The sequence below is a fragment of the Priapulus caudatus genome, unplaced genomic scaffold, assembly GCF_000485595.1.
Source record: "Priapulus caudatus unplaced genomic scaffold, Priapulus_caudatus-5.0.1 Scaffold134, whole genome shotgun sequence".
NCBI lineage: Eukaryota > Metazoa > Priapulida > Priapulimorpha > Priapulimorphida > Priapulidae > Priapulus > Priapulus caudatus.
In genome coordinates, this window is record NW_014577195.1 from 95,629 (window position 1) to 112,966 (window position 17,338).

Here is a 17,338-nt window from a genome sequence, read left to right on the forward strand (position 1 = left end):
GACGTTTATTACCCTTTATTATTCTAGATCGTTTTGTTTATTGCTGTCACTGGATTGGTATGTAATGACAGAACTTTATTTTGTATGAAATGTAGATAGAACATTTTCTTTAAAAAGCAATCAGTAGAAGTACTACTACTAAAGTAAGGTTGGTAGGCCTACTACACTAGCTCCAAGAAACGGTATTGCTACTGTGCTAGGGTTAGAATACCGTTTCAATCATTGGCTGCAGCTAAACAATAGTATAGACAATCCGTCGCACAGCCTGGTCGGGCTAGTACTACACTAAAGTAAGTCACTAAGTGTAATTTCGTACACTAACCCATAAAGTTTGTCATAATTTATGAACTGGTATTGTGTTTGTAGTACACTACTCACTAGTAATATATACAGACCTGAGACTATTACAGTGGATCCCCTAGATACGAATTTAATTCGTTCCACAAATTTTTTCGTATCTCGAACGCTATTGGCCTATAGGACGTACAGCAATTTACGTACAGCAAGTGCGATCAATGAATCATGAGAGCACACTCAGCACAACCACATTAAATGATTAAATGAGTCATGTACTTTTAACGCAGTGGCTGGAGGTACGGCAGCCGTCGTTCGTTGAAGCCCCTTTTTGGCGTTAGGGTTAGGGTTAAGGTTCTAGCTCATCTAAACTCTCAAATCGTGAATTTATTTCTCGAAGGCGTTATTTCGAAATCTGGCGCCACCGCTGCCATCTTTGTCTCGTTAAGTATGAAAGCGAATAGACTGCCGTACCCGGAGACTCGAGACATTAAGATACGGCTGCCGTACCCGTAGCCACTGCCTACTTTGAAACTGACTCACCTCAAGAGCTCGCACTAGACCTATGCACTGATTGGCTGATTCGTAAGACGTTCGTATGTTTAATTTTATTCGTTTGGCGAATACATTACGTTCAACCACAGGCACTTGGAACGTCTCAATAAAAAAAAAAAATGTAAACGAAATGTATTCACTACCATAGTCTTAATGTTTCTCTACTCTATTTCGCCTATTAATTATTGCCGATAATTACCCGTAAATGCCGGTCAAATGCTCATCTGCAACACACAAGTACACCGCACGCCCGCCCTGTGCACAAACAACATGAATAAGAGAGCAGGTAGGAAAGCGTGATCGCAAAATTCACTCGACGCTCGCTTCATTTCACACGACTACAGAACGAAAACACCCCAAACAGCCTGGCCATCTTGGTATCTATGTGTAGCTAAATGTTCACTTGTTTGAATTATAACTCTGTCCTTTGTTCTTATCTACTCCCGCCAGAGATATCTCATGAAATCCTGCAGGAAATGTTCTCTCCGTGAAAATGTAGAGGGCGTATCATCCGAAAATCCCTAACAGCGCTACTTTCGATCGATCACTGTAGTCGTGTGTGTGTGACATCATGCCTGCGCGCATTATGCTTGGCTTGGCGGGCCTCGAAACGGAGGCTCAGAGGCAGGCAGCAGCTCATCCCTGCATGCAATGCGCCCCATTACTCGTGTATAAACAGACATCTCGGCCTCTTTACATTTTCACGGAGAGAACATTTCCTGCAGGATTTCATGAGATATCTCTGGCGGGAGTAGGTAAGAACAAAGGAAAGAGTTATAATTCGAACAAGTGAACATTTAGCTACACATAGATACCAAGATGGAGGCTGTTTGGTGTGTTTTCGTTCTGTAGTCGTGTGAAGTGAAGCGAGCGTCGAGCGAATTTTGCAATCACGCTTTCCTACCTGCTCTCTTATTCATGTTGTTTGTGCACAGGGCGGGCGTGCGGTGTACTTGTGATTTGCAGATGAGCATTTGACCGGCATTTACGAGTAATTATCGGCAATAATAAGCGAAATAGAGTAGAGAAACATTAAGACTTTGGTAGTAATTACATAATCGTCATTTCGTGTTTACATTTTTTATTTTTTATTGAGACGTTTCAAGTGCCTGTGCGTTTAACGGGAGGTCGTTCGTATCTCGAAAATTCGTATGTCGAGCCGTTCGTATCTCGGAGTCCCCTGGCACTGTGTTTCGGGGATATATTAGGAAGTTATAATATAGTAAAGTTTTTGTTGTCTATGATAGCCCGGATATGTCGATTCTTGTGTCTAATTAGCGATACGATCAATGTTTGGATATATGCAACGTTCGACATCAGCAATGCCAACACACGCAGTACTGTTATTAATTATAACAAGCAAACGTTTATATCTTCCCATGTCCTGATGGTTACAACTTTCAGGATGCACTGAAAATTTCAAAAAAATGCTACTACATAGCTTCAAACTGCATTTACACTAGGTTGATGTGGGCCTTATAATCCAGTCAGATTGCTAGTTCATGGTTGTAAGGTTTCTGATGGTGCAATCAGTATTTCATTTCACTTGAAATACACCATCACTGTCAGTGCTCGAAATGAGCGTTGTCCGGTTGTCCGAGACAACCAGAATTTGCACCGGACAACCTAACCAGTCTGAGACATTGTCCGGTGGACAACCAAGAAAAATGTGACGAAAAACGCACTTTATTTATATTTTTCTGGCCGCGAATTGAATTTCTTTCGGCTGTCGATCGGCCTGCATTGCGTCCATAGCTAGTGTTGTTTCACGGCTTCTCATTGGTCAGCAATGCCGTGTAATATAGGTGCTTTGGCCGATAAGTATGCGTATCATAACTCAAGTTCGTAGCGACAACAAATTTGACTGTGGACAAGTTTCATCGGCGAGTAAACGGGTAACTACTTATCGATCACTACAAACGCTTTTTCTGAAGAGACAAATGACTTGTTGCTGGTAGATTTGTTGTGGCAGTGATGTAATCGAATCTGCCTGAGAGGTAAACATTGACTAACTGGACCGAGTGTGTCAGCGATAATAGAGGTATTCTATAGTTAGCCATGTCCAACCATTTTAAACTTATTAAAAAAATTGAAAAAAACATGCAGTGAGTCAGTAAGTATAGCTGTTCCAGTTGTTAAGAATGATATCAATTTTGAAACAGACTTCTTAGTGTTGAGAAGAAAATTTTATTTTTTTATACAAAACGGATTCTATTCAAATGACAATGATTAAAGGAGCTTAGGTTTGAATTCTAGACAAAGTTCTGTGTTCCATTGGCATTGATTCAATGAGACCTGAAATACATTTTGCATGATATATTCAGTTGCAGCTTGAATTTTTATTTAATGGGTATATAGTGATAATTGTAGCCAATGTCATTTAGTATCCAGTCATGAGTCACACTGCAATAATATTATTATCAGGAGTAGATAATAGGGAAGGAGTGTGACATCAATAAACAAGGAAAATTCGTCATTTACTAGCCTTATAATACCTACGATTTACTACGCGTAACTCATCCAACTTGAGCTCAAATCGGACACAGTACATTCGCATAGCATCGTGCGAAATCGTTTCCTCGTATACACCCGCAACTCTGGAGATACAGACTAAAACGTATGACACGATTCTCCATTCTTTGGCCATCAATCCAAATCCATTGCGCGCCTCTAATTCAAACAAAAGGCAGCTACCTAACCACAGCTTGCTAACTCGGCGGGCAATGTGGCTCGCTGGGAGATTTGAGCCCGATCAGCTGCTACTGATTGCGGTTGGCGTGCGTGCGTGAAGGTATGCCAGCTATGTGCAGAGGTGGCCTGTGTAGCTGTGTACCGGGTCAAAGGTTATCTCGCCGAGTGTTGATGCCTAATCTCCCAGCGAGCCACATGCCTCGCCGAGTTAGCAATAGCGCGTTAGGTAGAGCTCTGCCTTTTGTTTGAATTAGAGGCGCGCAATGGATTTGGATTGATGGCCAAAGAATGGAGAATCGTGTCGTACGTTTTAGTCTGTATCTCCGGATTGCGGGTGTATACGAGGAAACGATTTCGCACGATGCTATGCGAATGTACTGTGTCCGATTTGAGCTCAAGTTGGTTGAGTTACTCGTAATAAATCGTAGGTATTATAAGGCTAGTAAATGACGAATTTTCCTTGTTTATTGATGTCACACTCCTTCCCTATTATCTGCTCCTGATTATTATACATCTGAATGATCTGATCATAAGTGGACCAATTGATATATATGACTCATTAAGTATGAGTGAATACTATGTCGTCTTTTCGCATGGCGCCCAAAACAAAGATTGCAGAGCTGAGAGGTAGAGGAGCCGTAGGGTGTGGAGAGGGAGGCGGAGGCGCCATTAAAATATTAAGTCATCCACTATTTTGTGCAGTTCGCTGTTTTTGGCCCCTCTTGTTAAAAAATCTTGGTTATGCCACTGTTTTTGGGTGTTTTCTGATCATATTTATTATTATTATGTGATTGAAAATAGGAGATTTGGGGATATTTTTTTAGACAACCACATTTTTCCCCTTAGGCCTAAAAAAAGATGTGTTTCCGAGAACCCGACCCTACCTAGAAAATAGGGGCCGACCCTTTTCTTTTCTCCATTTTCAAAAAAAATAAAAATTTATCAAAAAAAATAAAAAATAAAAATAAATAAATCAATTATCAATTCTCAAAAATCAATTATCAATCAAAAAATAAATCATAAACTCCTAGAATATGGTACTCACCTCACCTCTAAACACTTGACATTTTCGGATTTTGTTATTTAAAAAAAAAATCCCTACCTACCCTACCTAATTTTTCCAAGACCGTTCTCGGAAACACATCATTTATTTTTTTAGGCTTTATTTCGAGCACTGACTGTTCTATGTCTTTGTCTATAAGAATACAGTACAAGGTCTGTTAGGGCATGACGCACAGGGGTCGTCTGATCCGCACAATGTCCATTCTTGAACAGTGGGGAAGTAGCTATATTTGTAGGTGTCTACCCGGGTGTATATTTCCATGTATTTTTGATCATGCCCTCTACTATATTTCGTGTTACAGGCTGCAGATAATTAGGAAGGGGTAGTGAAATTTCTCTACTCTTACTCTTAGCCTTAAAAAATATTGTTAGCCTTTTAGTTGTTCGTCTGGACTGAAGCGAGGGCCAATTCATGTCTTGCAGCATCTTAGTTACACTGCTATAAGTACTATAGTCCTTTACAAAACGTGCTGCTCTTTGCTGTACTTTCTCAATTTGATTGATAAGGTTGGGTCTGTAGGGGTCCCACACTGAGCTAGCATACTCAAGGTGTGGCTTCACTAGTGATGTGTATGCCAATTTCTTAACTGTAGGGGAAGCTTTAGAATCTGCTTTAGATAGATTTCGTCGTACAAAGTCAAGAGTTCTATTTGCTTTTGTTGAAACGTTGTTAATATGATTGTGCCATGATAAGTCGTTTGATATTTCTAGTAAATAATTCTACACCCAAGTAGGGGTTATGGGTTACATGTTTCAGTGGTTTTCCATTCATAGAGTAGTTATAAGAAGTGAGAGTGTTGATTTTTGTAACAGTCAGTACAACACGCTTTAATGGATTAATGTTTTTAGAATTAGATGACTAAGATGTAATAGTTGTAGATTTTCCTTGAAATGCTCAATATACACTATCCAATCAGGGTTCGTAGCGGGTCTTCCAAAGTCTTATAAGTACTTATTTTGCCAAAAATTAAATAAGGGCCCTTATTAGTACTTATTTTTGGTGAAATCTTAGAAAAGTACTTAATAGTCCTTATTTTTTGCCAAAGGACCCTAGGTTTTATAAACTGTTCTCGACTTAGAGTAAGAATTGTTGTATATATAATGTACATATACAATGAATATTGTATAATTAAATCTGCTGTGCAATTGTGTATATAAATATTATTAGTGTACTTTAATAGTCGGTGAAATCGCGTAAAAAAGTCTTATTTTGGCCTCCAGAAAGGGTCTTATAAGTCCTTATTTCAACATGTGTCTTACTACTATGAACCCTGCCAATGGCCCTGACCAAACATGCAAAACTTTTAATATGAGAATTTGCTACATATCTTAGGGATCGAAATAAGCGATGGTCCGATGAGCCGGGGCCATCAAATAGTCAGGAGGACCATCAGATTTTCAAATTCAATGGTCCGACGTACCATTGAATATTTTGGTCCCATTTTACGGTAACTTTCTTTGAAGTTTCCACGTTTTGACTATTTCTAATCCAGTGTTGACTATAGCAAATATTTGGCATGATATAAGCTGGTGCATGATTGGTCAGATTATCCCTCTTCCTGTTTTGATTGTGATGATAAATTGATTGTGAATAATTAAACCAATTTATCCCCATGTAAAATCTCTTTCTTACGCTTGCACGCCGCATTACTTTTAGAGAACAATTTGTAATTTAGGAAGACCATCTCTTTTTTCCTCCTTATTTCTACCCCTGTATTTCAGAGAGTCAGAATTGACATATATATATCTTGAATTGTGTCACTCAGCTGATTGTCATAAGTGCACCATGTCCCTTTGTTTGATTGATTTGCCACAATACGCTTTGGTTATTGGACTTGTCTGTGTGAACTGCCATGTTCCTTTAAATCTTTTAAAAATGGTAGGCATTTATAGCTGCGTACAGAGAGCAAGCAGTCCAGTGTGGCTTTGCACCTGAAATTACGTATATATATGATGGTAATATGCAATAACTACAATCAGATGAGCATGTATAATTATTTGACACCTACCTAACTATGCACTTGATCTCCCAAGTGTATATATATATATAGATCTATATAGTAAATAAGGATTACAATATTTCTTTACTGTACATATCGATGCAACTGAAGTTAGTTTTATGTGAAAGTATCTGAAGCATGTCCGGCCCATCTGTGACAGTATTCTCTATTTTTATGTTGTAGTTTTTTCACCATTTGGTCAAGTGGTCACACTATAATGCCATATGTATCATATATGATCACCCCACGAACACTGAACTCACCCCCTCCCACTGAACTCCAGATACCAGATATATAGACCTAAAATGCCAAGTGTATCAGATGTGATACACTAGTGCTGCCATCTGTTAGGAAAAAACACTTTCAGGTTCCTAGGTATCAGGTTACAAACATGGTGGCCTCCATGAACTGGCATGCGTGATTTCCATTCGACTTTTCACTAAAATTTCAAGCTGTAAAGGTGAGTATAATAAAAGATGAAGTTATTATAATAAATCTATGATACTCATAGGAAAAACCAAACAACATAGTTAGAGTGAGTGCATCATTTCTATCTCAGCAGGGGATGAGTCATGTCGCTGTATCATATGTGATACAATGGGAAATATTGTATCAGATATCATTGTATCAGATTCATCAGATATCAGATATCATTGTATCAGATATCAGATATCAGATATCATCAGATATCAGATATATCAGATATATCAGATATCAGATATCAGATATATCAGATATCAGATATATCAGATATCAGATATCAGATATATCAGATATTAGATTGTATCAGATATCATTGTGATCATATTGTATCAGATATGATACATTGCCAAAACCAAGGTCAAGGTCAACTGAAAAAAAAACGAGTGTCAAAAATCATATTCTGATATAACAGAGAACTTAATGCCAAGAGATTATATTTTTACTGCAATAACACATAGGTGTGGGCATTATAGGGTTAAGGACAGAAGGTTTAGCTGACTGCTATTTATAAATATACTGGATGTTCCATGTTATTTTTGAAGAGGCAGTACACTAGTGTTAAAGTGATTGTAAGCATAATAATGAATTGCATGGCCATATTTGGTTTGACATGAATGCATTACCAGGGTCTCATCAGCTTAGCATTTTTATATCCAAAACCAGTGGAACTTTATACATGGAGCATTACTCAGCATTCACATGAAGGCAAACTTTGTATTAGTCATTGTAAATAGCACAATGGCATCATGTGCCTATCCAAATTGATTAGTTTTAATTGTCGAGTGAATGTGTTTGATGAACATTCAGAATGTTTTACAAGAAAGACGGATAGAACTATTTCATCAAAATGAAGTTGTAGATATTAGATTGATTGCAGTATCACACTTTAATGTGAAAATAACACTGGAATAGTTGCAAATCGTATTCAATGTGTCAAGTAACATTGTTTGTATATATATATTTAAAATTCAATCTTTTAACTTCTTTGAATGTGGTCCTAGAGCTGAAATTAAAAGCCCTAAATTGTTGTGCTGCATTTATCATGGGAAATTTGTTTGACTTCTATCATTGGTGGTGATTTTGTGGTCATGAACTAGAATCATGACATCAAATGTCATAGCCATTTTGTAAAAGATATTGATGGTCTGTCACTGCTGTAGCAGCAGCAACGCACCCACTCTTCAAAGTTTTACTCTGTAATATTAGGGTTAGATCATCCCATTGTATTTGTAACATTTTTGTGTGTGGCTAAGATAACAAGAGGATTATGTCTTTCTTTGATTGAGTTATTCATCAGAATAGTTTCCAACATATAGGGCACCCTCATACTCATAGACCTACGCTGTAACTGCAGCTGGTGAGGATGTGTGTGTGTGTGTGTGTGTGTGTGTGCCGTGCGTGCGTCGTGCGTGCGTGCGGTGCGTGCGTGCGTGCGTCATGCGTGAGTCAGGGAGTGAGTGAGTGCGCGAACGCCCGGGCGTGTGTGTTTGCATCGCATCATGCTGCTAGTTTAATGTTATTGTATCTAGGCAGTGCAACCTAGCGAACTGAAGCAAGAGCAGCCAGTTAATAATAGTCAATGGCCACAGACGCCATGCGGGTCTATTGATTGCGATAGGAGACTTTTGTGGAGCAGCTAGTGGCTGACGGGCCACGTTTGCACGTATCCAAAACGAGCAGGGTCATGCACCGATTGAAGACCTGGCAGGGCGTTCTGGCATCGAGTGCTAAGCGATCGATGGAGTGCATTTTGGAGACCGCTCGCTTATTAGCGTAAAACAGCCACGTACATCAATGATGGCCAAGAATAATATACATGTATGGTAATCAATTATACATTATGCGTTTCAGTCATAAACTCAGGACATTACGTCATGTGTGACAATTTTCAGCGCGATACCGTTCCAAAAATGTTGTAGGTGAAATTAGATGTAACGCTACTGGGTCCTGCTTGGTGTGCAGGTTTACTTACCTTTATGGTCTAACACTGTTGGCTGTAATTATGCGCCGAATATTGCGCATATATAGTATATACTATAAGCCCTAATTCTCGACATGAAACATGTATTTTGTGATGCAGGTAGTGCGAGCAATCAATTTAGCAATACAGCTGAGTGATTGTAAGCTTAAACATTTTTCGTGCGAAAAGGTTATTTTTAAAGTATCTGCTAAAATATCAGGACTGAGACGGCACCAGAACGGTTAACGCGTGATAAGTAATCTACTCGATTAACTCCTAGTTTTGAAACTGTGTTGCCGTAAGTTCAGTATTGAGTGTCATGCATGTGCTAGTTCTCCCTGAATAAAATGTGATCCACTACTAAGTCCTCAACACAGCGACGAGATGTAGTCCATCATTACTATCTCAACGTTCATGTCGTCAGCAGAGATGGATAGAGTCAGGACGAACATCCATTCTATGTAGAGTGTGTCAAGACGAGGAGAATGCATTGCCGATCAAATCAGAGTCCCTCGGTTTATTTCCTTTCACTCGCTGCTCACAATAGCAACGTCGCGCTGACAAAAGTGCTGCTATTGCAGCCGCCGCAGGTTCTTTGTTTTATCGAGCATTGCGCGGCCCGTCTAGTGAGCGCCCGCGCGTAAGCGCCGCTAGATGACATCACAGCTCACAGCTCGGCCAATCTTCACCTTGTAGTTGTGTGTGTGTTTGTTCTGGTGTTGTAGTGTGGAACAGAATGGCGGTGCGTCAGTACGTTGTGGATGGACACGTGCCGAGCACAGTGTTGCCCGAGTGATATTTTGCTGTCGAACGCAACAGTGACGAGAGGGCTCGCTGTATGGTTTGTGCGTGCGTTAGCATAAATTGCAGAAACGCCTAAAAGTTGAACGTGGGCCACATTTTAATCTCTGCCGTTTGTAATGGCAGGTGCAACAGTGTCTGGTAGGAGTTGTTGTCGCGTGGGTGGGTAGTGGTGCGTGCTAGGTGGCTGGTGTGCGTGGGTGGGGGGGGGGGGGGTTACCCTGATCAGACACAGGCTGTCAACAGGGCTAGTCAGTGTGGGAGCTGCAGCAGCTACATTTGGTTCGTTTGACACTATCATTGCACAGTAATACTTGGCCAACGGTTTTGTTGCTACAGCCATGCTAACCTGCAAAATGTTGTGCATGCGTGTGTGTGTGGGCATACCGAGCGAATGCGAGTACGTTGGCATAGTTCGAACGGAGGGCAGAGTGTGCAGCAGCGAGAGTGTGCCTGTGTGAAGTGCCAGTCGTATTGTCTGTGTGCAAGTGCGAACGGAGGCGTGAGTGTGCGTGCGAAGAAGTGCAAGTGTGTCTGTGACTGTCGTGCGCACAATGATGGTGCCATGGTCAGTTTGCTGTGATGTTTGGTACCGTGCATGCATGCGCCATCGTTTTTGTGTCACATGCTGATATTCCCTTAGATTGTAAGTGCATAGCATGTACATGGCAGATGTAAAACATACAGGGATCAACACATACGATCTATATTTTGATCAACATATCAGATAACAAATCGAACATATTTAATACCTAACTTTCAAGAGCTCGCTGATATACAATATCTGCCCTTTAACAGCCAATATATTAAGTTTTTGCTCTATTCTGTTGATGATAGATCGAATAACATAGCCAGATGGTCCTAGGTACTAGAACCCGGCTAGTTTGCGTAAGTTTATAACCACCGGCGATCGGATTTGTTGCGAGCCTATTTGATCACAATATCAGAACAAGATCGAACTATCTCTAGGTTCTAAGAACGTGGCTGAGCACCCAAGTTGGGGCATTATACAATTAGGTTGACCAGGCCTTGTTACTTATGTCAGGGATAGCGATGGTGGAGCACCACATGTGCGCCGGCCCGTCAAATTGCTTAAATAGAAAATCCTAACTTCATCGCAGAGACCAGTTGTTGGATAAGACGTAATGAAATCGCATCTAAGAGGACTTCGTGTAGAGGTCATTGTCCAAGCAAAGACATTAAAATATTAAAAAGAGATCTGCCCCATCAAGAAAATTTCTCTCGGTGGAAGAATGTCAAGGTGTGGCTTCAAATGAATTTCTAACTTTAGGCGAGCTATTGTCAGCAGTAATGCCTAAGTGCTGTAGTAAATGGCGCGCGTTTAGAATAAAGATATATCATAATTTGTATGGGCAAATTGGGTTCTTTGTAGCTTTACGTCAATCAATATAGTCGAAGCTTCCTGAGCACACTTAAAAGAAATAACCACCCACATTCACACGATGCACGACCTAATATCACTGTTGAAATCGTCAATAAACATTACAGACCCACTCTCCTGAGCACACTAAAAGAATAAACATCCACTCGACATATATGCACACTATGTATCACCGTCATCCTCAATAAGCAAAATGGTATAATAAATATAACCATTAACAGCATATCATGTAACCGACGAAGTCGCCTAATGTTCAACTTTTATTATAAAAAACACGTGATGTATTGAATTGTGAATACTGATTCAAAATATGTGGCCCTGCGTAACGCAAGTCCAGGGGAACTGGCAGTACTCTTTGTCAAATGCTAAGCCCAATGTTGATGGAGAGCTAACAGGTTTGCAATAGCAAGCAATGACCAGTGTTCTTCAGGGTCGGTGTGACAAAGGTGATGTCATTTTAAAGACTGCACATGGCCTAAGCCAACAGCAAGCAGCTGCCGTGTTCCCAAAGTCGATATTCCTTGTGTGTCAAACTCAGTTGTGTAGCCCCACAATGTGTAGGCTGGAGTGTCTGCCAATGGCTTTGTGAATTTACAAATTTTTATTCACTAGTATTTTAACAAAAGGTTGATTTAAAAAATAATATAAGAGTACTCGTTTTATTAGACTGGTCCCGCGTCCAAGCTTGCTCTGTTTGTGCTAGAAATGCCCTTTGGTGGTACAAACACTGGCCCAGCGAACCAGTCTACGTTTCGCTGCAAGAACGCTACGATCTGGTCGGTGCTAAAGAATACATGGATGTCGGGCAAGGTACAGCCAAATATCACCTCAAATCAGACATGATTTTAGTTAGCTCATCTGACATAGTCATGAATGCAGGCTTGTAGAATCGCTTGATCGTCCGTCCGCCGTAGCGCCGTAGCGTCCGTCCGTGGGTCACAAACAGTTGGGCAGCAAATCTAACGCGCTCGACGTAGCGGTCACGGATATTCGGCAACATCGGGGGGATCGTCAAACGAGTTGGGATGTCGAGCTGGGTCAAAGGTCAAAAGGTCAAAGAGGGTGTATAAGAAAAGGGGGAACATTCACTCTTAACTTAAGGTATAGGGGAAGGAAAAAATGCATAATGTGCGGCAGCAAATCTAAACCTATCGAACCTAGGCGCTCGTGTATAGTACGCGTGTAGTGAGCATCATGGGAGAAAAACCATCACTGGTGCCAAATATGGACGGTCACAGGTCCAAAGGGCAATGGGGGCACATGGGCCGATTTAGACACCTTTTCTGAGGACATGTGGGTCTGACGGAGCGATTGGAAAACTTATTTTGGTTCAGCGGCTGACGCTAGGCAGTTGTTATGGCTTTGATTGAAAGGACGGCATGAAATGTCCAGCTTCGCCTGACATGCGAAGAGTAAAGTGTCGGATAAAAACGGCTTGTTGACGCCTCAAGAGGAGGGTTAAACATGGATTTGTGACTGTTAACAAAGCGAAGTGAACATGCTTTTGCACTGATTAGAGCCCACTGCCGTTCACCCCCCTTTCCCCTCCCCCCACTATCAGCGCCCTCCCCCATCATAGTACCCCTTTCCCCAGCGACCATACCCGCCTACCCCCTCTCCCCTCCCCCTACCTCAGAGAGGGTTAAATCATGGATTGTTGACTGTCTGTTAGAAAGAATTTTCGACTTGGCCGAAGGTTTGCTAGTAGAATCTATACATGCCTGGATTATGAGGCTACAATGTCACAGTGAAATTTCAAAAAGCTAAATTTGGTTAAAGAGGTGTATATTCTTAAATCGTATGAATTTCTATGTCATATCTGTTACTGTCAGTAGTGTTACATTCACGCACGTATCGCCGAACTGCCGTAGTGCTGTGTGCCATCGTGTTGGGCAGTCTTTGCCTGCATTAAATTGTTACAGGTGGCGAGCGTCTCTTATGGCAGGATTGGCGAGCTGTATGGACTTGAGTAGGTAAGTGACTGAGTGCTATCCTAGATTCTGTCTTGGCGCAAATAGTTTGTTGCTACTGACGAATGATGGGACTCCATCTTTTAATCTGAAGACACTTTAAACGTACACGGCCATCTCGTGCAACTTTCATAACGAATCCCACGAACATCTTTTTGAGAAAGGTGATCCTGAATACGCTATCTCTGTGCATGTCCACTAAGTGTTCGCGTGTTATGTGAGGACACATTTGGGACATAGACAGGGTTTACATAGAACCCAGCAACTTCCACCACAGAGTGCAGCCGCAGTAAGAACGTTAGATGAGCAGCGCTGTCGCTATGGCGGCACTTGTTAGTGACGATGTCACATCAGGCCGATAAATTAAGAGCGGGGTCGTAGGGCGACGCTGAAGCCAGACTTTACAGGAACTGTGTAGTAGGGTCGTTCACGAGGTAGCGGCGTCTGGCCGGTGCTCGCAGTAATATACACACTCATAATGCACTAATATATTAAAAATGAATCTAATTGGTCTATCAATTTATAAATTCAGTTAATGCGAAAGATGTGGTTATGTACAATGTATTTGGGATCGCAGACACTTTAGCTCGGTTGATTTCTGACATTATGTATCTGCATCAATTAACTGGCTGTATCGCAGTGCCTCTCACTCTCCACGATAACCTCTGCGACATCAAGAACTTATCTCCTAAGCTATTATTTATGCGTTTATAAAAACACAGTCACTTGGCTACGCTAAGCTGAGAGGTCTATGTCCCCGTGGTACTGGCCGGAACGTACCCTGGGTACGGTCCGGTCTACCCGGAACGTAACCCTGGTACTATCAATATGCCGACCCCGTACCTCGCCTGACTCCTAACCTAACAGGTCCCTAGGGAGTCGCCTATGCCTACTCCCTAACCAACCCTAAACCCTAACCTCTAACCTAACCCTAATCCTAACGCCTAACGCATATCAAATAGTGACCAGGGTACCGTTCCGGTATACCGGATCGTACCCAGGGCCGTTTCAGCAGTACCATTCTGGGGACATAGGACGCTTATGAGCTACGCGAAGCATGCCGCAATCGATTTCCTTAGAGTGTCGGCGAGGATTTTCGTTCGTGTGCGATTCATGCTTGAGTGGAGTTCATGGCGCCCTCGCTCTAGATGTTTTCTGGATACCCCATAGAGCTAGGCGTTCAGGAACGGAGCGCATTATTAGAATACGCTCCCATTTACAAGTCTGTTTAAACTGCCATGGCGATAACCGTAGTATTTCAGCGTAATATGAGGGGAAAAAGTGCTGGTCAGGAGGACCGGCAGTTTCGTAGAGATGGTTGCCCGAGCAAAAACTTGGTGGCTTCGGGCCTCCGGGTCGGCACTAATTTCGAACGCTGGTCATATGCTTCCAGTCTGTTGAAAATAAATAAATAAATAAATTCAGCTTGAATCTCAAGAGTCAAATGCAACATCGACCGTACCTTTTAAACTAGCTTTAGTACTATAGCCCATGACTTGCTGCCACAAGGTTGAATTGACTTGTAGCATGTGGCCTAAGCCTATATTAATTATTACCATCTTTCTCTCTCTCTCTTTCTCTGTCTATTATACTCTATATATATTTATAGAGCAACTTTTAAACAAGCTTGAACATCGAAGCAGGGTCTCAAACGTCCGTTTTTAACAAATTACTAAATCTACGACCAAATAATGCGAAGGAAATTCTTAACCTACATCTAGAATACAGTAGGAAAATGCATTCCAAGACAGTGTTTACAAGCCACTTCTAAAAGCGTTCATCTGCCGAGATTTCACACGCCGATTCTGACCAAAATTGTGCATTATCACTCATAAAAATAATGTATTTCGTGGAACATAGTTCTTACCTTTGTATCAAATCTTCTTTGCAACCTCTTGTCGACGCTCCTCTTACATAAAGTTTACTTTTAGAGCGTGTACGGTAAGTTTGTCATATGTCGCCACAGTGTGTCCAGGGTGTGCATCCAGGTACGCGGATAATCTTGCACCGCTACAGATGTGCTGCCCTCCAGCGGCAACTGTTTCTAGCGGCTAATCCCATTGCATTGTGCATTCATTTTGTTGACCAGAAATTTTCATTGTGGACACAGCACATGTATGTATGTCATGGTTAATAGAATTGCGATCTTTTGCAGCATAACGAGGTTGAAGTATCCATGTGTCATTCTGTGAGGAACACATGACGCAGCCTGAAATGGAAGTTGACAAGCCAATTGGCTGTCATACAGCAGACAATGAACAGAGCGTGGTAAACGGCATGCGTGAGAGCGAGGGCAACGTCACGACTGCAGAAGCAGATGCAACTGATGGCGATGGCGATAGCGACATTCTCCACGGATGTGGCCAGAAATGTGCCACACCCAACAGCAGCACCAGCATCAATGCATCCGCCGTCAAGCATGAGTCGACCGATAGCAGCGCGGTGCTGACCACACCTGTCACGTCACCACCACTTCATGGCAACGGTGATGCCTGCGTGGACGCGGGCGCGGGCAACACCCTAGCTGAGGAAAATAATGAGGATGATAATGACAATGAGGCAGCGTTAAAAATCGATGAAGCAGTCAGTGCCGCGGTTAAATCGACAAGCCGGTCGGATGACAACATCCAGGACGACGACCTCGAGCTACTGGAAAATGAGGCGAGCCCGTCGAGCAAGAACAGCGATGACCTCAACGTGACTGCCAGCGATGACAACGAGGAGGTTGCTCTCAAGGGCAATGATACCGGTACTCCTGTACCGGTCGCTGTCAGGCAGAAAGGTAGGAAGAGTAGTGAGGGGCAGTGGTGTTATGAGGAGATGCCCGATCAGTGAGTGTGACTGCGATGGAGCTGTGACTTGTGTGAACATATATATCAGGTTACTGTAGAATGTTTGATACGGTATAGGCCCTGTATGTAATGCTTCAATGCAGGGAGTATATTCCACACCCCACACATAATGCCCTCGATCAATATGAAAACGTGATTACATGAATGAGGGAATGGGGATGTCGATTTAGCTTACATGACACCCGCACTACAATGTCGTGACACTTCTCATCAGTAAATTGGTACTAATTTACTTATCCAAGCGTATGATTTGTATACATTATATTACACATATTAAATGCACCATTTGTTATCATTATCTGACATGATTTCCTATCGTAGAGACCAACAAGGTGATCTATGGACAGATGAGATCTATATCACTGGTCGTCAGATATGTTAGAACATTTCCATATATATGTAGTATTAAAGTAGTTAGGCATTTGTACCTTAAATACTTACTATGCATTATTACATGACCATACATAATGACTAAATTACAGAACTCCTGAGCACACTTAAAAGAATAACCACCCACTTCACATATGCACGACTAATATCACTGTGAATCTCAATAAACATTACAGAACTCCTGAGCACACTTAAAAGAATAAACATCCACTTCACATATATGCACCACTATTATCACCGTGCATCTCAATAACAAAATGGTATATAAACATAACCATTAACAGCATACATGTAACCGAGTCGCCTAATGTTCAACTTTATTATAAAAAACACGTGATGGATTAATTGTGAACATGATTCAAAATATGTGGCCCTGCGTAACGACAATCCAGGGACTGCAGTACTTTGTCCAAATGGCTAGCCCAATGTGATGGGAGAGCTAACAGGTTTCGCATAGCAGCAATGACCAGTGTCTTCAGGGTCGGTGGTGACAAAGGTGATGTCATTTAAAGATGGCACATGGCTAAGCAACACAAGCAGCTGCTCGTGTTCCCAGTCGATATTCCTTGTGTGTCAAACTCAGTTGTGTAGCCACATGTGTAAGTGTCTGTCCAATGGCTTTGTGAATTTAAAATTTTATTCACAGTATTTACAAAAAGGTTTGATTTAAAAATATAAAGAGTACTCGTTTTATGTAGACTGGTCCCGGCGTCAAGCTTGCTCTGTTTGTGCTAGAGAACTGCTTGTGGTGGTACAAACACTGGGCCCGCGAACCAGTCTACGTTTCCTGCAGAACGCTACGATCTGGTCGGTGCTATAAATACTGATCGGCAATGTACAGCCCAAAATCACCTCAAATCGACATGAGTTTTATTACG

At 41.8% G+C, this 17,338-nt stretch overlaps 1 protein-coding gene across 3 annotated transcripts in view; it reads left to right on the forward strand.

Moving 5' to 3' along the window:
* Window positions 1-17,338, forward strand: part of LOC106805950 — a 51,085-nt gene that overhangs the window by 2,630 nt on the left and 31,117 nt on the right. For 2 of the 3 annotated variants that reach the window (XM_014807744.1, XM_014807746.1), the window contains exons 1-2: window positions 1-57; window positions 15,374-16,000. In XM_014807744.1, the coding sequence (XP_014663230.1) occupies window positions 15,418-16,000 (583 nt within the window). In that variant the 5' untranslated portion in view covers window positions 1-57; window positions 15,374-15,417. The remainder of the gene's footprint in view (window positions 58-15,373; window positions 16,001-17,338) is intronic. The other variant, XM_014807745.1, reaches the window with a different exon arrangement.